Source organism: Nerophis lumbriciformis, linkage group LG22 (genome assembly GCF_033978685.3).
Source record: "Nerophis lumbriciformis linkage group LG22, RoL_Nlum_v2.1, whole genome shotgun sequence".
Classification (NCBI taxonomy): domain Eukaryota; kingdom Metazoa; phylum Chordata; class Actinopteri; order Syngnathiformes; family Syngnathidae; genus Nerophis; species Nerophis lumbriciformis.
Genome location: NC_084569.2, coordinates 40099237 through 40121271, shown reverse-complemented (window position 1 = coordinate 40121271; position 22035 = coordinate 40099237). Strand labels below are relative to the sequence as shown.

The following is a 22035-nucleotide window of genomic DNA, read 5'->3' as shown; positions in this document are numbered from 1 at the left end:
AGACCTAGTTCTCATAATTGTACATCCTCGGGCTAAAATCAACAGGAAGTTGGCAATTCCCCCTTCAAGACAAAAAAGTACTAAAAACAGTCACTTTTGCCTCTTTGAGCTGCAATTTGACCCCCTTAACATGCTTCAAAACTCACCAAACTGAACGCACACATCAGGACTGGCAAAAGTTGCGATCTAATGAAAAAACCTAACCCCAAATCTCAAAATTGTGCTCTAGCGCAATTTTTTTATGAAACGCACAAAAAACTGCTCCTCGGATGAAAAAACTGACAAAACTGCCTGTAACTCCCACTAGGAAGGTCGGAGAGACATGAAACAAAAACCTCTATGTAGGTCTCACTTAGACCTACATTTCATAAATTGACAACCCCAAGCAAAAATCAACAGGAAGTTTGCTATTCCCCCTTCAAAACAAATTTTTTGTAAAAATCGGTCACCTTCCTTCAAAAATGATCTCCTTTGAGCGCGTTTGTCGTTTCGGCTTCAAACTAACACAGGAGAGAGATTGAACCCTTCTGATTACAATGACAGAAGCGCTTTTTTTTCGAACTGCTCCGGTTTTGATGTTATGACCCTTCAAAGACCCGCTGCGCTGCTGTTTTTTTAAGATGGCTGCTTAAAAGCAGGAAGCACCAACGTGCCCACACAATGCAGACAAGGTAGGTACACTAGACAAAAGTCTTGGGACACTTCAGACTACAAGTAGACAAAAGTATTGGGACACTTAGGACTAGCACCTGCCAAATACGCGGGCCCGAACAACGCTGCTTGCAGCTTTAATTATTATTATTATTATTATTATTATTATTCCGCCGCCTCTTTGAGCACTAATTTGACCCACTTAACATGCTTCAAAACTCACCATATTTGACCCACACATCAGGACCTGCGAAAATTGTCTTTTAATTAAAAAAACGAATCGCAACAACCAAATTGCGCTCTAGCGCCCCCTAGGGAAAAAAAACTAGACTGCCTGTAACTCCCACTAGGAAGGTCGGAAAAACATGAAACAAAATCCTCTATGTAGGTCTGACTTAGACCTAGTTCTCATAACTGTACATCCTCGGGCTAAAATCAACAGGAAGTTGGCAATTCCCCCTTCAAGACAAAAAAGTACTAAAAACAGTCACTTTTGCCTCTTTGAGCTGTAATTTGACCCCCTTAACATGCTTCAAAACTCACCAAACTGAACGCACACATCAGGACTGGCAAAAATTGCGATCTAATAAAAAAACCTAACCCCAAATCTCAAAATTGTGCTCTAGCGCAATTTTTTTATGAAACGCACAAAAAACTGCTCCTCGGATGAAAAAAACTGACAAAACTGCCTGTAACTCCCACTGGGAAGGTCGGAGAGACATGAAACAAAAACCTCTATGTAGGTCTCACTTAGACCTACATTTCATAAATTGACAACCCCCAGCAAAAATCAACAGGAAGTTTGCTATCCCCCCTTCAAAACTAATTTTTTGTAAAAATCGGTCACCTTCCTTCAAAAATGATCTCCTCTGAGCGCGTTTGTCGTTTCGGCTTCAAACTAACACAGGAGAGAGATTGAACCCTTGTGATTACAATGACAGAAGCGCTTTTTTTTTTCTAACTGCTCCGGTTTTGATTTTATGACCCTTCAAAGACCCGCAGCGCTGATGCTGCTGTTTTTTTAAGATGGCTGCTTAAAAGCAGGAAGCACCAACGTGCCCACACAATGCAGACAAGGTAGGTACACTAGACAAAAGTCTTGGGACACTTCAGACTACAAGTAGACAAAAGTATTGGGACACTTAGGACTAGCACCTGCCAAATACGCGGGCCCGAACAACGCTGCTTGCAGCTTTAATTATTATTATTATTATTATTATTATTATTATTATTATTCCGCCGCCTCTTTGAGCACTAATTTGACCCACTTAACATGCTTCAAAACTCACCATATTTGACCCACACATCAGGACCTGCGAAAATGGTCTTTTAATAAAAAAAAACGAACCGCAAAAATCAAAATTGCGCTCTAGCGCCCCCTAGGGAAAAAAAACTAGACTGCCTGTAACTCCCACTAGGAAGGTCGGAAAAACATGAAACAAAATCCTCTATGTAGGTCTGACTTAGACCTAGTTCTCATAATTGTACATCCTCGGGCTAAAATCAACAGGACGTTGGCAATTCCCCCTTCAAGACAAAAAAGTACTAAAAACAGTCACTTTTGCCTCTTTGAGCTGTAATTTGACCCCCTTAACATGCTTCAAAACTCACCAAACTGAACGCACACATCAGGACTGGCAAAAATTGCGATCTAATAAAAAAACCTAGCCCCAAATCTCAAAATTGTGCTCTAGCGCAATTTTTTTATGAAACGCACAAAAAAACTGCTCCTCGGATGAAAAAACTGACAAAACTGTCTGTAACTCCCACTGGGAAGGTCGGAGAGACATGAAACAAAAACCTCTATGTAGGTCTCACTTAGACCTACATTTCATAAATTGACAACCCCCAGCAAAAATCAACAGGAAGTTTGCTATTCCCCCTTCAAAACAAACGTTTTGTAAAAATCGGTCACCTTCCTTCAAAAATGATCTCCTCTGAGCGCGTTTGTCGTTTCGGCTTCAAACTAACACAGGAGAGAGATTGAACCCTTCTGATTACAATGACAGAAGCGCTTTTTTTTCTAACTGCTCCGGTTTTGATTTTATGACCCTTCAAAGACCCGCTGCGCTGATGCTGCTGTTTTTTTAAGATGGCTGCTTAAAAAGCAGGAAGCACCAACGTGCCCACACAATGCAGACAAGGTAGGTACACTAGACTAAAGTCTTGGGACACTTCAGACTAAAAGTAGACAAAAGTCTTGGGACACTTATAACTATCACTGGACAAAAGTATTGGGACACTTAGGACTAGCACCTGCCAAATACGCGGGCCCGACCAATGCTGCTTGCAGCTTTAATTTCCAATAGTTTTTAGCGAAGAGGGTAACTGACACACGCTAAATTAGCGATGGCATACCTCCGATGGCCAGATATCTGAAGAAGAGCCAGCCAGAGATCAGGGGCTCTTTGGGGGATCGAGGGGCTTTGCCCATGATGTCCAGGTCTGGAGGGTTGAAGCCCAAAGCGGTGGCCGGGAGCCCATCAGTCACGAGGTTGACCCACAACAACTGGACTGGGATCAGAGCCTCAGGCAGACCCAGGGCCGCAGTCAGGAAGATACTGTGTGAAATAATAGTTTAACAGCATGAGATTAAAGTGGAGAAGTTCCCCTCTCCTCGGAGTCCTCACCAGACCACCTCGCCCACGTTGGAGGAGATGAGGTAGCGGATGAACTGCTTCATGTTGTTGTAGATGGCTCTGCCCTCCTCCACGGCGGAGACGATGGAAGAGAAGTTGTCGTCGGCCAGGACCATCTCAGAGGCAGACTTGGCAACGGCGGTGCCAGAGCCCATGGCGATGCCGATCTCCGCCTTCTTCAAGGCGGGGGCGTCGTTCACGCCGTCACCGGTCTGTGGAGGCGGGACGAGGGCTGGTGAGAAACGCCCTCCGTCTTTGACGGAGAGGAAATGCTCCTCACCATGGCCGTGATCTCATCAAAGCCTTGGAGGAACTCCACGATTTTCGACTTGTGGGACGGCTCTACTCTGGCGAAGCAACACGCCTTCCGGACGGCGTTCTTCTGGTCGTGCAGAGACAGGTCGTCGAACTCGCGGCCGGTGTAGGCCCTGCTGGAGACGTCCTCGTCCTCGGAGAAGATACCGATGCGGCGGCAGATCGCCACCGCGGTCCCCTTGTTGTCCCCTAAGGAGACAGAAAGGTGGACTTTTACGCTTTGAAGGCCCCAAAGTGCAGCTCATTCCAAAAACACTTGCAATTATTTTTAAAGGTGGAATAAAAGAGAAAACAGGAGAAAAAGTTCAAGCTTTTTTTTCTTTAAAACGGCCACCGCTCAAAAAATAATAATGCATCAAAATCAACGTTATGAATTATTGACCAATTTAGGGCACATGAAATATTCTACTTTGACACTTTTTTAATGAAGCTAAAATCAATGGATGGATCTGAAGTTGAAAGCAAACTGAATCAATACATACAGGTAAAAGCCAGTAAATTAGAATATTTTGAAAAACTTGATTTATTTCAGTAATTGCATTCAAAAGGTGTAACTTGTACATTATATTTATTCATTGCACACAGACTGATGCATTCAAATGTTTATTTCATTTAATTTTGATGATTTGAAGTGGCAACAAATGAAAATCCAAAATTCCGTGTGTCACAAAATTAGAATATTACTTAAGGCTAATACAAAAAAGGGATTTTTAGAAATGTTGGCCAACTGAAAAGTATGAAAATGAAAAATATGAGCATGTACAATACTCAATACTTGGTTGGAGCTCCTTTTGCCTCAATTACTGCGTTAATGCGGCGTGGCATGGAGTCGATGAGTTTCTGGCACTGCTCAGGTGTTATGAGAGCCCAGGTTGCTCTGATAGTGGCCTTCAACTCTTCTGCGTTTTTGGGTCTGGCATTCTGCATCTTCCTTTTCACAATACCCCACAGATTTTCTATGGGGCTAAGGTCAGGGGAGTTGGCGGGCCAATTTAGAACAGAAATACCATGGTCCGTAAACCAGGCACGGGTAGATTTTGCGCTGTGTGCAGGCGCCAAGTCCTGTTGGAACTTGAAATCTCCATCTCCATAGAGCAGGTCAGCAGCAGGAAGCATGAAGTGCTCTAAAACTTGCTGGTAGACAGCTGCGTTGACCCTGGATCTCAGGAAACAGAGTGGACCGACACCAGCAGATGACATGGCACCCCAAACCATCACTGATGGTGGAAACTTTACACTAGACTTCAGGCAACGTGGATCCTGTGCCTCTCCTGTCTTCCTCCAGACTCTGGGACCTCGATTTCCAAAGGAAATGCAAAATTTGCATGGTTGGGTGATGGTTTGGGGTGCCATGTCATCTGCTGGTGTCGGTCCACTCTGTTTCCTGAGATCCAGGGTCAACGCAGCCGTCTACCAGCAAGTTTTAGAGCACTTCATGCTTCCTGCTGCTGACCTGCTCTATGGAGATGGAGATTTCAAGTTCCAACAGGACTTGGCGCCTGCACACAGCGCAAAATCTACCCGTGCCTGGTTTACGGACCATGGTATTTCTGTTCTAAATTGGCCCGCCAACTCCCCTGACCTTAGCCCCATAGAAAATCTGTGGGGTATTGTGAAAAGGAAGATGCAGAATGCCAGACCCAAAAACGCAGAAGAGTTGAAGGCCACTATCAGAGCAACCTGGGCTCTCATAACACCTGAGCAGTGCCAGAAACTCATCGACTCCATGCCACGCCGCATTAACGCAGTAATTGAGGCAAAAGGAGCTCCAACCAAGTATTGAGTATTGTACATGCTCATATTTTTCATTTTCATACTTTTCAGTTGGCCAACATTTCTAAAAATCCCTTTTTTGTATTAGCCTTACACAATATTCTAATTTTGTGACACACGGAATTTTGGATTTTCATTTGTTGCCACTTCAAATCATCAAAATTAAATGAAATAAACATTTGAATGCATCAGTCTGTGTGCAATGAATAAATATAATGTACAAGTTACACCTTTTGAATGCAATTACTGAAATAAATCAAGTTTTTCAAAATATTCTAATTTACTGGCTTTTACCTGTAGAGTAGAGTGTGGGGACCCCTAGAGGTAGTTGTAGGGCTAAATGACAGATAGTTAATAGTAATTGAGTTCCATAAGTAACCTCTCAGTTACATGAACATTATTACTTGTATAAGAACGTCTAATGTTGGGGAGGACTTTCACTCAGTCAGGAAAATATGTTTACTTGAAATATGTTCACTTTTATTGATTGACCTTTATGTCAAGATGGAGTAACTTGTATCTTAACTACATTTAATGGAGAGTAACTTGTAGCTTAGCTGAGTACATTTAATGGAGAGTAACTTGTAGCTTAACTACATTTAATGGAGTAACTTGTAGTCTACTACATTTAATGGAGAGTAACTTGTAGCTTAACTACATTTAATGGAGAGTAACTTGTATCTTAACTACATTTAATGGAGAGTAACTTGTAGCTTAGCTGAGTACATTTAATGGAGAGTAACTTGTAGCTTACTACATTTAATGGAGAGTAACTTGTAGCTTAGCTGAGTACATTTAATGGAGAGTAACTTGTAGCTTAGTTACATTTAATGGAGAGTAACTTGTAGCTTTGTTTACTACATTTAATGGAGAGTAACTTGTAGCTTAGCTGAGTACATTTAATGGAGAGTAACTTGTAGCTTACTACATTTAATGGAGAGTAACTTGTAGTTACACTACATTTAATGGAGACTAACTTGTAGCTTAGTTACATTTAATGGAGAGTAACTTGTAGCTTAACTACATTTAATGGAGAGTAACTTGTAGCTTAGTTTACTACATTTAATGGAAAGTAACTTGTAGCTTAGTTACATTTAATGAAGAGTAACTTGTAGCTTAGTTACATTTAATGGAGAGTAACTTGTAGCTTAGTTACATTTAATGCAGAGTAACTTGTAGTTAAACTACATTTAATAGAGAGTAACTTGTAGCTTAGTTACATTTAATTGAGAGTAACTTGTAGTTAGTTACATTTAATGCAGAGTAACTTGTAGCTTAGTTACATTTAATGCAGAGTAACTTGTAGCTTAGTTACATTTAATGGAGTAACTTGTAGCTTAGTTACATTTAATGCAGAGTAACTTGTAGTTGAACTACATTTAATAGAGTGTAACTTGTAGCTTAGTTACATTTAATTGAGAGTAACTTGTAGTTAGCTACATTTAATGCAGAGTAACTCGTAGCTTAGTTACATTTAATGCCGAGTAACTTGTAGCTTAGTTACATTTAATGCCGAGTAACTTGTAGCTTAGTTACATTCAATGGAGAGTAACTTGTAGTTAGTTACATTTAATGGAGAGTAACTTGTAGCTTAACTACATTTAATGGAGAGTAACTTGTAGCTTAACTACATTTAATGGAGAGTAACTTGTATCTTACTACATTTAATGGAAAGTAACTTGTAGCTTACTACATTTAATGGAGAGTAACTTGTAGCTTAACTACATTTAATGGAGAGTAACTTATAGATTAACTACATTTAATGGAGAGTAACTTGTAGCTTAACTACATTTAATGGAGAGTAACTTGTAGCTTAGTTAGATTTAATGGAGAGTAACTTGTATCTTAACTACATTTAATGAAGAGAGTAACTTGTAGCTTAGTTACATTTAATGCAGAGTAACTTGTAGCTTAGCTACATTTAATGGAGAGTAACTTGTAGCTTAACTACATTTAATGGAGAGTAACTTGTAGCTTAGTTAGATTTAATGGATAGTAACTTGTAGCTTAGCTGAGTACATTTAATGGAGAATAACTTGTAGCTTCACTACCTTTAATGGAGAGTAACTTGTAGCTTAGTTACATTTAATGGAGAGTAACTTGTAGCTTAACTACATTTAATGGAGAGTAACTTGTAGCTTAGTTGCATTTAATGGAGAGTAACTTGTAGCTTAGCTACATTTAATGGAGAGTAACTTGTAGCTTAACTACATTTAATGGAGAGTAACTTGTAGCTTAGTTACATTTAATGGAGAGTAACTTGTAGCTTAACTACATTTAATGGAGAGTAACTTGTAGCTTAGTTACATTTAATGGAGAGTAACTTGTAGCTTAACTACATTTAATGCAGAGTAACTTGTAATTTAGTTACATTTAATGGAGAGTAACTTGTAGCTTAGTTACATTTAATGCAGAGTAACTTGTAGCTTAGTTACATTTAATGCAGAGTAACTTGCAGCTTAGTTACATTTAATGGAGAGTAACTTGTAGTTAGTTACATTTAATGCAGAGTAACTTGTAATTTAGCTACATTTAATGCAGAGTAACTTGTAGCTTAGTTACATTTAATGGAGAGTAACTTGTAGTTAAACTACATTTAATAGAGAGTAACTTGTAGCTTAGTTACATTTAATTGAGAGTAACTTGTAGTTAGTTACATTTAATGCAGAGTAACTTGTAGCTTAGTTACATTTAATGAAGAGTAACTTGTAGCTTAGTTACATTTAATGGAGAGTAACTTGTAGTTACACTACATTTAATGGAGACTAACTTGTAGCTTGGTTACATTTAATGGAGAGTAACTTGTAGTTAAACTACATTTAATGCAGAGTAACTTGTAGCTTAGTTACATTTAATGCTGAGTAACTTTAGCTTAGTTACATTTAATGCAAAGTAACTTGTAGCTTAGTTACATTTAATGCAGAGCAACTTGTAGCTTAGTTACATTTAATGGAGAGTAACTTGTAGTTAAACTACATTTAATGGAGAGTAACTTGTAGCTTAGTTACATTTAATGCAGAGTAACTTGTAGCTTAGTTACATTTAATGCAGAGTAACTTGTAGCTTAGTTACATTTAATGCAGAGTAACTTGTAGCTTAGCTACATTTAATGGAGAGTAACTTGTAGTTAGTTACATTTAATGCAGAGTAACTTGTAGCTTAGTTACATTTAATGGAGAGTAACTTGTAGTTAGTTACATTTAATGGAGAGTAACTTGTAGCTTAGTTACATTTAATGGAGAGTAACTTGTAGCTTAGTTACATTTAATGGAGAGTAACTTGTAGTTAGTTACATTTAATGCAGAGTAACTTGTAGCTTAGTTACATTTAATGCAGAGTAACTTGTAGCTTAGTTACATTCAATGCAGAGTAACTTGTAGCTTAGTTACATTTAATGAAGAGTAACTTGTAGCTTAGTTACATTTAATGGAGAGTAACTTGTAGTTACACTACATTTAATGGAGACTAACTTGTAGCTTAGTTACATTTAATGCAGAGTAACTTGTAGTTTAGTTACATTTAATGCAGAGTAACTTGTAGCTTAGTTACATTTAATGCAGAGTAACTTGTAGTTTAGTTACATTTAATGCAGAGTAACTTGTAGCTTAGTTACATTTAATGCAGAGTAACTCGTAGCTTAGTTACATTCAATGCAGAGTAACTTGTAGCTTAGTTACATTTAATGGAGAGTAACTTTTAATTAAACTACATTTAATGCAGAGTAACTAGTAGTTAGTTACATTTAATGGAGAGTAACTTGTAGTTAAACTACATTTAATAGAGAGCAACTTGTAGCTTAGTTACATTTAATGGAGAGTAACTTGTAGTTACACTACATTTAATGGAGACTAACTTGTAGCTTAGTTACATTTATTGGAGAGTAACTTGTAGCTTAGTTACATTTAATGAAGAGTAACTTGTAGTTAAACTACATTTAATGCAGAGTAACTAGTAGTTAGTTACATTTAATGGAGAGTAACTTGTAGTTAAACTACATTTAATAGAGAGCAACTTGTATCTTAGTTACATTTAATGCAGAGCAACTTTTGGCTTAGTTACATTTAATGCAGAGTAACTTGTAGCTTAATTACATTTAATGCAGAGTAACTTGTAGCTTAGTTACATTTAATGCAGAGTAACTTGTAGCTTAGTTACATTTAATGCAGAGTAACTTGTAGCTTAACTACATTTAAATGTAATCAATGTTGTTATGAATTATTGACATATTTAAGGCTCAAATTACTTCACATAAAATACTACATTTTGATTGTTTTTTGGGAGGAAAAGATTGCATATTTTGTGTTTTTGCAATAAAAAAAACAGTGTTTTCTTTGACAAAAAGGGCTTAAAACATGAAAAAAATGTTTCATATTAACAGATATTTGAGTGTTGAAAGTAAAAAAAAATTAAAAAAAACAATATCTGACTTGTTTTTACCACTTTAATGACTGAGACCTTTTTGGGTCCCCGGGGCCTTTACCAGCCACCAATGGGGTGCTATGAGGGAGCGTGTGTGTGCAGGACTGACCGGTGATCATGATGACACGGATGCCAGCAGCTCTGCACAGCTGGATGGAGCTCATGACTTCCTTACGAGGAGGGTCCAGCATGCCAACGCAGCCCACAAAGGTCAGGTCAGTCTGGTGCCGAGAAGACCGTCAGAGCACAGAAAAGCAAGAGGGGTCCCTTCACGCCGTGTGAGTCACCCACCTCGTAGTCTGCAAACCTGCTGGACTCCTCCAAGTTCATCTCCTCCTTCCTGAGAGGGGAGTCGCACGTGGCCAGTGCCAGGCAGCGCAGGGTGTCACGCCCCGTGCCCCACTCCTTGATGACGGCCATGATGTGCTCTTTGACCGGCGCGGTCAGGGGGAGACGAGTGGCGCCCACGCGGACGTACGTGCAACGCTCGATCACACCCTCTGGCGCACCCTGCAGGGTAACACATGTCAATGATCCACTTCCCATGTCGGAGCCTGGAGTATCGGCCGATACTGGCGATATGATATCAGCAGGAATCATACATACTTGTTATTTTGTAGAGTGGAATGTTAGAAAATGTTGTATCAGGTCAAATGACTTCAGAAGAAACAATAAATAGACAGACTTATGCTGTTTTTCATTGAAGTGGAGTGGTAATTTGTTTTTAGCAAAACCTAGTGGCCACTATAAATCCTTAAATCAATCTCATGATCGAGTACCGTATTTTCCGCACCATAAGGCGCCCTGGGTTATAAGCCGCGCCTTCAATGAACGGCATATTTCAAAACTTTGTCCACCTATAAGCCGCCCCGTGTTATAAGCCGCATCTAACTGCGCTAAAGGGAATGTCAAAAAAACAGTCAGATAGGTCAGTCAAACTTTAATAATATATTAAAAACCAGCGTGATGTGGGCGAGCATGGAGTCGTATATCAACATGGACGGAGCTGCGTGAAAAAAGCCACCCGGCCTCTTCGCGTAAACTTACCTTAACCACTCGCTCATCTTTTCTTCATCCATCCATCCCTTCGAGTTAGCTTTTATGATGACGCCGGCTGGAAAGGTCTCTTTTGGCAAGGTCTTCCTTTTGAATATCACCATGGGTGGAAGTTTCTGGCCATTAGCATGGCAAGCTAGAACCACAGTGAAGGATGACTTCTCATTCCCTGTGGTGCGAATATTCACCGTACGTGCTCCCGTTGTATCCACAGTGCGGTTCACAGGAATATCAAAAGTCAGTGGAACCTCGTCCATGTTGATAATGTTCTCTGGCCGGATCTTTTTTTTCAGCTATCTTGTTTTTACAATATGCACGGAAAGTAGCCAGCTTTTCTTGAAAGTCTTTAGACAGTTGCTGTGAAATAGTAGTCCGTGTGCGGATGGAGAGATTGCGTCTTTTCATGAACCGGAAACCTGTCGCTTAGTAGGAGCCATTTTGTGGTCTTTACAGATGTAAACACACAAAGGAAATGAAACGTAATATCCGCGCGCTTCTTCTTCTTCTACGCGGGCGGGTGGTTGCTTACAGTAGAAGAAGAAGCACTTCCTCTTCTATGGGGGCGGGTGCTTACCTTGGCGGTTGCTTGCCGTAGAAGAAGAAGCGCTTCCGCTTCTACGGGGAAAAAAGATGGCGGCTGTTTACCGTAGTTGCGAGACCTAAACTTTATGAAAATGAATCTTAATATTAATCCATATATAAAGCGCACCGGGTTATAAGCCGCACTGTCAGCTTTTGAGTAAATTTGTGGTTTTTAGGTGCAGCTAATAGTGCGGAAAATACGGTAAGTTGAATGCTGCAGACACATTTGTTACTGGATACTTTCTAATATGCCCCTGCCTTTTTTATCTGTAAGTAATATGCAACTATACTTGTTTATGTTGACAACAACAAGATCTGATAGCTCAGTTACAGCTCGTGTTATTCTATTCTGTGTTATATGTTCTTTATGTTGCACCATTGCGCCAAGTTAAATTCCTAGTTTGTGAACCCGTTCTCAAACAATGGCAATAAAAACTCTTCTGATCTGATACTGATTCTGAAATGTCATGTTTTACACTGCAATATTGTTTAATTATTATTAATGTCTGTAAGTATTATGCAACTATACTTGTTTATGTTGATAAATGTCATGTTTTACACTGCAATATTGTTTAATTATTATTATTATCATCTGTAAGTATTATGCAACTATTTTTGTTTATGTTGACAAATGTCATATTTTATATTGCAAACTTGTTTAATTATTATTATCTGTATTATGCAATTATTTTTGTTTATGTTGATGAATGTCATGTTTTACATTGCAGTATTGTTGAATTATTATTATAATCATCTGTAAGTATTATGCAACTATTTTTGTTTATGTTGACAAATGTCATGTTTTACATTGCAATATTGTTTAATTATTATTATTATCATCTATAAGTATTATGCAACTATTTTTGTTTATGTTGATGAATGTCATGTTTTACATTGCAATATTGCTTAATTATTATAATTATCTGCAAGTATTATGCAACTATTTTTGTTTATGTTGACAAATGTCATGTTTTATATTGCAAAATTGTTTAATTATTATCTGTATTATGCAATTATTTTTGTTTATGTTGACAAATGTCATGTTTTACATTGCAGTATTGTTTAATTATTATTATTATTATTATCTGTAAGTATTATGCAACTATTTTGTTTATGCTGATAAATGTCATGTTTTAAATTGCAATATTGTTTAATTATTAATATTATCTGAAAGTATTATGCAACTATTTTTGTTTATGTTGACAAATGTCATGTTTTATATTGCAATATTGTTTAATTATTATTATCTGTATTAAGCAATTATTTTTGTTTATGTTGATAAATGTCATGTTTTACATTGCAATATTGTTTAATTATTATTATAATCTGTAAGTAATATGCAACTATACTTGTTTATGTTCATAAATGACATGTTTACACTGCAACATTGTTTAATTATTATTATCTGTATTATGCAATTATTTTTGTTTATGTTGATAAATGTCATGTTTTACATTGCAGTATTGTTTAATTATTATTATTATCATCTATAAGTATTATGCAACTATTTTTGTTTATGTTGATAAATGTCATGTTTTACATTGCAATATTGCTTAATTATTATAATTATCTGCAAGTATTATGTAACTATTTTTGTTTATGTTGACAAATGTCATGTTTTATATTGCAATATTGTTTAATTATTATCATTATCATCTGTAAGTATTATGCAATTATTTTTGTTTATGTTGATAAATGTAATGTTTTACACTGCAATATTGTTTAATTATTATTATTATTGTCTATAAGTAATATGCAACTATACTTGTTTATGTTCATAAATGACATGTTTACACTGCAACATTGTTTAATTATTATTATCTGTAAGTAAAATGAAACTATACTTGTTTATGTTGATAAATGTATTACACTGTAATATTGAAACGTATGTTTAGCTTGTGTGCTATTGTGTGCTTAGCTGTTGTGTAGCTGCTAGCTCCTAGTAGCCCTAAAATATATAAAGTAGGCCTGACAAATGATTTCTTTTTTTTATCCGATTAATCAAATTTTGGAATTTGGATTAATCATGATTAATCACAGGTGATTACTTGCTTGCATAATTAAAATGTGCTTAAAAAAAACAAACTATATTGTACAAAAATGCAATTTCATTCCCAGGATGTCATCCAGAAAGGTTTTTAAGTCAGGAGTCTCCTCACTCATTTTTGATTTGATCACTGATTAATAACATAAGTTAACGCTTTAATACAAAATACATAAAGAGAACTTGTTGGTTGAATTTCGGCCATCGGAAGTTGAATGATGCGGACACGTTTGTTACTGGAAACGTAATACGCTTCTTTTGCCTTGGAGACTTCACATTTGTGTGAACTATGCAACTAAACTGGTTTATATTGACAAATGTCACGTTTTAGATTGTTATATTTTTAAACTAAGGACATTATGTCTAGCTTGTGTGCTGTCATGTGCTTGGCTGTAGTGTAGCTGCCTGGCATGTTTACCTTTTGTAAATGACTTGAGTAAAATAGAAGAAAAGACTTGACGCAGCGCTGTATCGCACCTTGACAAACATCTTGTTCCCCACCGGGCCTTTGCCGGACTTGGCGGGAGAGCAGTAGACCGACATGGACTTCCTGTCCCTGGAAAACTCCAGCGTGAACTCCTTCCTCATCAACTGCTTGACCACCTGGTGGTGGGGAGACAAGTAGTCATCAGTATCAGACAAGTAGTCATCAATATCAGACAAGTAGTCGTCAGTATCAGACAAGTTGTCATCAATATCAGACAAGTAGTCATCAGTTTTACACAGGTAGTCATCAGTATCAGACAGGTATCAGACAGATAGTCATCAGTATCAGACAGGTATCAGACAAGTAGTCATAAGTATCAGACAAGTAGTTATCAGTATCAAACACAGTCATCAGTATCATACACAGACATCAATATCCGACAAGTAGTCATCGGTATCAGACAAATCGTAATCACTATCGGACAAGTAGTCATCACTATCAGACAAGTAGTCAATACTATCAGACACATAGTCATCACTAACAGACAAGTAGTCATCACTATCAGACAAGTCAATATCAGACAAGTAGTCAACAGTATCAGACACGTAGTCACCACATCAATATCAGACAAGTAGTCGTCAGTATCAGACAAGGAGTCATCAATATCAGACAAGTAGTCATCAGTTTTACACAGGTAGTCATCAGTATCAGACAGATAGTCATCAGTATCAGACAGGTATCAGACAAGTAGTCATTAGTATCAGACAAGTAGTCATCAGTATCAAACACAGTCATCAGTATCAGACACATCGACATCAAGATCCGACAAGTAGTCATCGGTATCAGACAAATAGTAATCAGTATCAGACAAGTAGTCATCACTATCAGACAAGTAGTCATCACTATCAGGCAAATAGTCATTACTATCAGGCATGTAGTCATCACTATCAGACATGTAGTCATCACTATCAGGCAAGTAGTCATCACTATCAGACATGTAGTCATCACTATTAGACAAGTCAAAATCAGACAAGTAGTCAACATTATCAGACACGTAGTCGTCAGTATCAGACACGTAGTCATCATATCAATATCAGACAAGTAGTCGTCAGTATCAGACATGAAGTCATCAATATCAGGCAAGTAGTCATCACTATCAGACAAGTAGTCATCACTATCAGACAAGTCAATATGAGACACGTAGTCGTCAGTATCAGACACGTAGTTGTCAGTATCAGACACGTAGTCATCTCATCAATATTAGACAAGTAGTCGTCAGTATCAGACAAGTAGTCGTCACTATCAGACACGTAGTCGCCAGTATCAGACATGTAGTCATCACATCAATATCAGACAAGTAGTCGTCAGTATCAGGCAAGTAGTCGTCACTATCAGGCAAGTAGTCGTCACTATCAGGCAAGTAGTCGTCATTATCAGGCAAGTAGTCGTCACTATCAGACAAGTATCACTATCAGACAAGTAGTCGTCATTATCAGACACGTAGTCGTCAGTATCAGACACGTACTCGTCAGTATCAGGCAAGTAGTTGTCACTATCAGGCAAGTAGTCGTCATTATCAGGCAAGTAGTCATTATCAGGCAAGTAGTCGTCACTATCAGACAAGTATCACTATCAGACAAGTAGTCGTCATTATCAGACACGTAGTCGTCAGTATCAGACACGTACTCGTCAGTATCAGGCAAGTAGTCGTCACTATCAGGCAAGTAGTCGTCATTATCAGGCAAGTAGTCGTCATTATCAGGCAAGTAGTCGTCACTATCAGACAAGTATCACTATCAGACAAGTAGTCGTCATTATCAGACACGTACTCGTCAGTATCAGACACGTAGTCGTCAGTTTCAGACAAGTGATTGTCAGTATCAGACAAGTAATCATCAGTATCAGACAAGTCATCAATATCAGACAAGTCATCAATATCAGACAAGTAGTCATCAGTATCAGACCTGTCTGTTTATTGATTGTATTATTTGATCTATTGTTATTTTAAATGCTTTTATGTGAACTACTTGTTATTGTTCTTTATGTACAGCACTCTGAAAACACTGTTGTTGTTATTAGTGCTATATAAATCAAGTGGATTAGATTGGACTTTACTTGGTATCATTATTTGTATCGACCCATTCAAGAGCTCTTACTTAGCGGTTAGCATGTGTGTATTAGAACTAGGGAGAATGGACGCATTTTGGTGTAAAAAGTCAAGATAAAGGTGAAGTTATAACACTGAAACACCCTCAGGAAGAGCTGCTTTAACACATGGCTAGCTAGTTAGCAGCTAACGTCCCTCCACAGTGTTTTAGCTACTTCTAAATCACTAATCCTCGTCTCCATGGCGACAAATAAAGTACGTTTTTTACAAGTATCATTATCACTGCAGGACGAGGAATAGCTAAACAGGCTTCACTACACATCGTAGGAGGATACAATAGCTCACCGGCGTCACAATGTAAACAAATGCCATGGGTGGATCTACAAGAGCGTATCTAGTCGATACTACTATGATTACGTCGATATTTTTTATCGTTACAAAATCTTTTTTCCTTATTTTTAAATTCATGTTATGTTTATAAAGTCATGAAATATGTCCCTGGACACATGAGAACTTTGAATATGACCAATGTATGATCCTGTAACTACTTGGTATCGGGTCGATATCATCCAAAACTCAAACTAATGTACAGTATCAAACAAAAGAGAAGAATACGTGATTATTACATTTGAACAGAAGTGTAGATAGAACATGTTCAAACAGAAAATAAGCAGATATTAACAGTAAATGAACAAGTAGATTAATAATCCATTTTTACAGTTTGTCCCTCATAATGTGTACAAAATAATAGGTGTATAAATGATATGAGACACGTAGTCGTCAGTATCAGACACGTAGTCGTCAGTATCAGACACGTAGTCATCACATCAATATTAGACAAGTAGTCGTCAGTATCAGACAAGTAGTCGTCAGTATCAGACACGTAGTCGCCAATATCAGACAAGTAGTCGTCACTATCAGACAAGTAGTCGTCATTATCAGACACGTAGTCGTCAGTATCAGACACGTACTCGTCAGTATTAGACACGTAGTTGTCAGTATCAGACACATAGTCGTCAGTATCAGACACGTAGTCATCACATCAATATTAGACAAGTAGTCGTCAGTATCAGACAAGTAGTCGTCAGTATCAGACACGTAGTCGCCAGTATCAGACATGTAGTCATCACATCAATATCAGACAAGTAGTCATCAGTATCAGGCAAGTAGTCGTCACTATCAGGCAAGTAGTCATCAGTATCAGGCAAGTAGTCGTCACTATCAGGCAAGTAGTCGTCACTATCAGGCAAGTAGTCGTCACTATCAGACAAGTAGTCGTCATTATCAGACACGTAGTTGTCAGTATCAGACACGTACTCGTCAGTATTAGACACGTAGTTGTCAGTATCAGACACATAGTCGTCAGTATCAGACACGTAGTCATCACATCAATATTAGACAAGTAGTCGTCAGTATCAGACAAGTAGTCGTCAGTATCAGACACGTAGTCGCCAGTATCAGACATGTAGTCATCACATCAATATCAGACAAGTAGTCATCAGTATCAGGCAAGTAGTCGTCACTATCAGGCAAGTAGTCGTCACTATCAGACAAGTAGTCGTCATTATCAGACACGTAGTTGTCAGTATCAGACACGTAGTCGTCAGTATCAGACACGTACTCGTCAGTATTAGACACGTAGTTGTCAGTATCAGACACATAGTCGTCAGTATCAGACACGTAGTCATCATATCAATATTAGACAAGTAGTCGTCAGTATCAGACAAGTAGTCGTCAGTATCAGACACGTAGTCGCCAGTATCAGACATGTAGTCATCACATCAATATCAGACAAGTAGTCATCAGTATCAGGCAAGTAGTCGTCACTATCAGGCAAGTAGTCATCAGTATCAGGCAAGTAGTCGTCACTATCAGGCAAGTAGTCGTCACTATCAGACAAGTAGTCGTCATTATCAGACACGTAGTTGTCAGTATCAGACACGTAGTCGTCAGTATCAGACACGTAGTCATCACATCAATATCAGACAAGTGATTGTCAGAGAATTAGAATGCCCAATGTATGATCCTGTAACTACTTGGTATCAGGTCGATGCCTAAATGTGTGGTATCATCCAAAACTAATGTCAAGTATCAAAGAAGAGAAGAATAAGTGATTATTACATTTGAACAGAAGTGTAGATAGAACATGTTCAAACAGAAAATAAGCAGATATTAACAGTAAATGAAGAAGTAGATTAATAATCCATTTTTACAGTTTGTCCTTTATGTGTACAAAATAATAGGTGTATAAATGACACAATGTTACTGCATACGACTAATTATGAGTCTTTGTTTGTTTACTTACTACTAAAAGACAAGTTGTCTAGTATGTTCACTATTTTATTCACATTTATCTGACAAGCCTGTAAATGTGTGTTAGTCATGTATGATGTCTTTTTTTTTTTTTTTTTTTTTTTTTTTTTTTTTTTTTTTTTTTTTTTTTGTGTGATGTGTAATGTCTAGTGTTTAAATGTACGACAGTGACAATGAATTTCCCCAAGGGGACCAATAAATCTAATCTAATCTAATCTATTTAAGGACTAAATTACAATAATAAACATATGTTCAATTTAATTAGTTTTATTGGTTCAAATAAAGCCAATAATGCAATTTTTTTGTGGTCCCCTTTATTTAGAAAAGTATCGAAATACATTTTGGTGCCGGTACCAAAATATTGGTATCGGGACAACCCTAAGTAGAACCATTTTAGCTAGTTCTTGCCCTCCAGTGATGATGCTACTTGTGTATTTGCCACCATGGAGAAGAATATAACAACATGCATTATGACAATGGTAGTAAAAGCTCTATGGTCAGCCACAAGTTGATCAATGAAAAGGTGTTTGGTGATCCATGGAGTGATGGTGAGGACTTACACTGCAGCAGGCGTTGGCCCGCTCCACCTTGGACAGGCCTCGCACTTCAGTGTTGAACACGTTCATCTTCTCCACCAAGCAGCTCAGAGCTGTTTCAGTGGCCTCGCCCACCTTCTCGTAGATGCCCTTGGACTGCAGGGAGGAAAGGAGATACCACAAAGTGGAGTTGAGGCCACAGGTGTCCAAAGTGCAGCCATTTGCAGGCCGCAGCTCATTTTTCAAACATTATAAAATTACTATAACTTAAAAAAAACTGAAATAAGTGGAATTAAAGCTGCAAGCAGCGATGGACGGGACCGACTTTGACGGCACATAAAATCCAAACCGGAGCAGTAATTAAAACTCTTTGGTCAACTTTTAATCAGAAGGGTTCAATCTCTCTCCTGTGTTAGTTTGAAGCCGAAACGACAAACGCGCTCAGAGGAGATAATGTTTGAAGAAAGGGGACCGGTTTTTACAAAAATGTTGTTTTGAAGGGGGAATAGCAAACTTCCTGTTGATTTTTGCTGGGGGTTGTCAATTTATGAAATGTAGGTCTAAGTGAGACCTACATAAAGGTTTTAGTTTCATGTCTCTCCGAACTTCCCAGTGGGAGTTACAGGCAGTTTTGTCATTTTTTTCTTCCGAGGAGCAGTTTTTTCTCGGTTTTATTCAAAAATTGCTCTAGAGCTAAATTTTGAGATTTGGGGTTAGGTTTTTTTTTTAGATTGCAATGTTTGCCAGTCCTGATGTGTGCGTTCAGTTTGGTGAGTTTTGAAGCATGTTAAGGGGGTCAAATTAAAGCTCAAAAAGGCAAAAGTGACTGATTTTACTAAAATTTAGTGTTGAAGGGGGAATAGCAAACTTCCTGTAGATTTTTGGCCGAGGAAATAAATGAATAAAATTTAAGTCTAAGTGAGACCTACATAGAGGTTTTTGTTTCATGTCTCTACGACATTCGTACTGGGAGTTAGAAAAAGTTTACTTTGTAGGGGGCGCTAGAGCGCAATTTTGAATTTTGGGGTTTGGTTTTTTTACCAAAGAGTTTTGTTCGAGTTTATTTATGTGTGCGTCAAATGTGGTGAGTTTTGAAGCATGTTAAGGGGGTCAAAGTACCGCGCAAAGCTGCGGAATAAGAAAGAATAATAATAAAACCTTACAAATTCAATAGGTCCTTATGTCCCATTGCATAAGGACTCCCTCACAATGGGCCATGCGGGCCCTAATTAAAGCTGCAAGCAGCGATGGACGGGACCGACTTTGACGGCACATAAAATCCAAACCGGAGCAGTAATTAAAACTCTTTGGTCAACTTTTAATCAGAAGGGTTCAATCTCTCTCCTGTGTTAGTTTGAAGCCGAAACGACAAACGCGCTCAGAGGAGATAATTTTTTTTAAAAGGTGACTGGTTTTTACAAAACTTTTGTTTTGAAGGGTGAATAGCAAACTTCCTGTTGATTTTTGCTGGGGGTTGTCAATTTATGAAATGTAGGTCTAAGTGAGACCTACATTGAGGTGTTTCATGTCTCTCCGAACTTCCCAGTGGGAGTTACAGGCAGTTTTGTCATTTTTTTCTTCCGAGGAGCAGTTTTTTCTCCGTTTTATTAAAAAATTGTTGTAGAGCGCAATTTTTGAATTTGGGGTTAGGTTTTTTTATTAGATCACAGTTTTTGCCAGTCCTGATGTGTGTGTTCAGTTCGGTGAGTTTTGAAGCATGTTAAGGGGGTCAAATTTTTAGTACTTTTTTGTCTTGAAGGGGGAATTGCCAACTTCCTGTTGATTTTAGCACGAGGATATACAATTATAAAATCTAGATCTAAGTCAGACCTACATAAAGGTTTTTGTTTCATGTCTCTCCGACCTTCCTAGTGGGAGTTACAGGCAGCGTAGTTTTTTCTTCTTCCTAGGGGGCGCTAGAGCGCAATTTTGAATTTTGGGGTTTGGTTTTTTTATTAAAAGGCAATTTTCGCAGGACCTGATGTGTGGGTCAAATATGGTGAGTTTTGAAGCATGTTAAGTGGGTCAAATTAGTGCTCAAAGAGGCGGCGGAAGAAGAAAGAAAGAAAGAAAGAATAATAATAAAACCTTAGAATAACAATAGGTCCTTATGTCCCATTGCATAAGGACTCCTTTTACAATGGGCCATGCGGGCCCTAATAATAATAAAACCTTAGAAAAACAATAGGTCCTTATGTCCCATTGCATATGGGCCATTGCGGGCCCTAATTAAAAGCAATGTTATGAATGATTGACCTATTTAAGGCTCCAATTACTTCACATCAAATATCTTTTAGGGAAAATATAGCATGTTTTTTCTGTGTTTTCCATATAAAACAAAAAAGGAATAAAACAAAAATAATTAAACAATAATAAAAAGTTGTAATCGACAGCTGGATCTGAAGTAAAAAAAAAATAAATAATTAAAGCTGCAAGCAGCGATGGACGGGACCGACTTTGACGGCACATAAAATCCAAACCGGAGCAGTAATTAAAACTCTTTGGTCAACTTTTAATCAGAAGGGTTCAATCTCTCTCCTGTGTTAGTTTGAAGCCGAAACGACAAACGCGCTCAGAGGAGATAATTTTTTTAAAAAGGTGACTGGTTTTTACAAAACTTTTGTTTTGAAGGGGGAATAGCAAACTTCCTGTTGATTTTTGCTGGGGGTTGTCAATTTATGAAATGTAGGTCTAAGTGAGACCTACATTGAGGTTTTTGTTTCATGTCTCTCCGACCTTCCCAGTGGGAGTTACAGGCAGTTTTGTCATTTTTTTCTTCCGAGGAGCAGTTTTTTCTCGGTTTTATTAATAAATTGCTCTAGAGCTAAATTTGGAGATTTGGGGTTAGGTTTTTTTTTAGATTGCAATGTTTGCCAGTCCTGATGTGTGCGTTCAGTTTGGTGAGTTTTGAAGCATGTTAAGGGGGTCAAATTAAAGCTCAAAAAGGCAAAAGTGACTGATTTTACTAAAATTTAGTGTTGAAGGGGGAATAGCAAACTTCCTGTAGATTATTGGCCGAGGAAATAAATTAATAAAATTTAAGTCTAAGTGAGACCTACATAGAGGTTTTTGTTTCATGTCTCTACGACATTCGTACTGGGAGTTAGAAAAAGTTTACTTTGTAGGGGGCGCTAGAGCGCAATTTTGAGTTTTGGGGTTTGGTTTCGAGTTTA

At 37.9% G+C, this 22035-nt stretch overlaps 1 protein-coding gene across 2 annotated transcripts in view; it reads right to left on the bottom strand.

Annotated features, from left to right (window-relative positions):
• The window catches only part of atp2a1 (ATPase sarcoplasmic/endoplasmic reticulum Ca2+ transporting 1), a 119176-nt gene that overhangs the window by 30149 nt on the left and 66992 nt on the right, over window positions 1–22035 (bottom strand). For both annotated transcript variants that reach the window (XM_061973853.2, XM_061973854.2), the window contains exons 14-20: window positions 18887–19018; window positions 13957–14082; window positions 10089–10307; window positions 9907–10018; window positions 3571–3794; window positions 3282–3502; window positions 3010–3212 (exon numbers count right to left, since the gene is read on the bottom strand). In XM_061973853.2, coding sequence (XP_061829837.2) covers window positions 3010–3212; window positions 3282–3502; window positions 3571–3794; window positions 9907–10018; window positions 10089–10307; window positions 13957–14082; window positions 18887–19018 — 1237 coding nt within the window. The remainder of the gene's footprint in view (window positions 1–3009; window positions 3213–3281; window positions 3503–3570; window positions 3795–9906; window positions 10019–10088; window positions 10308–13956; window positions 14083–18886; window positions 19019–22035) is intronic.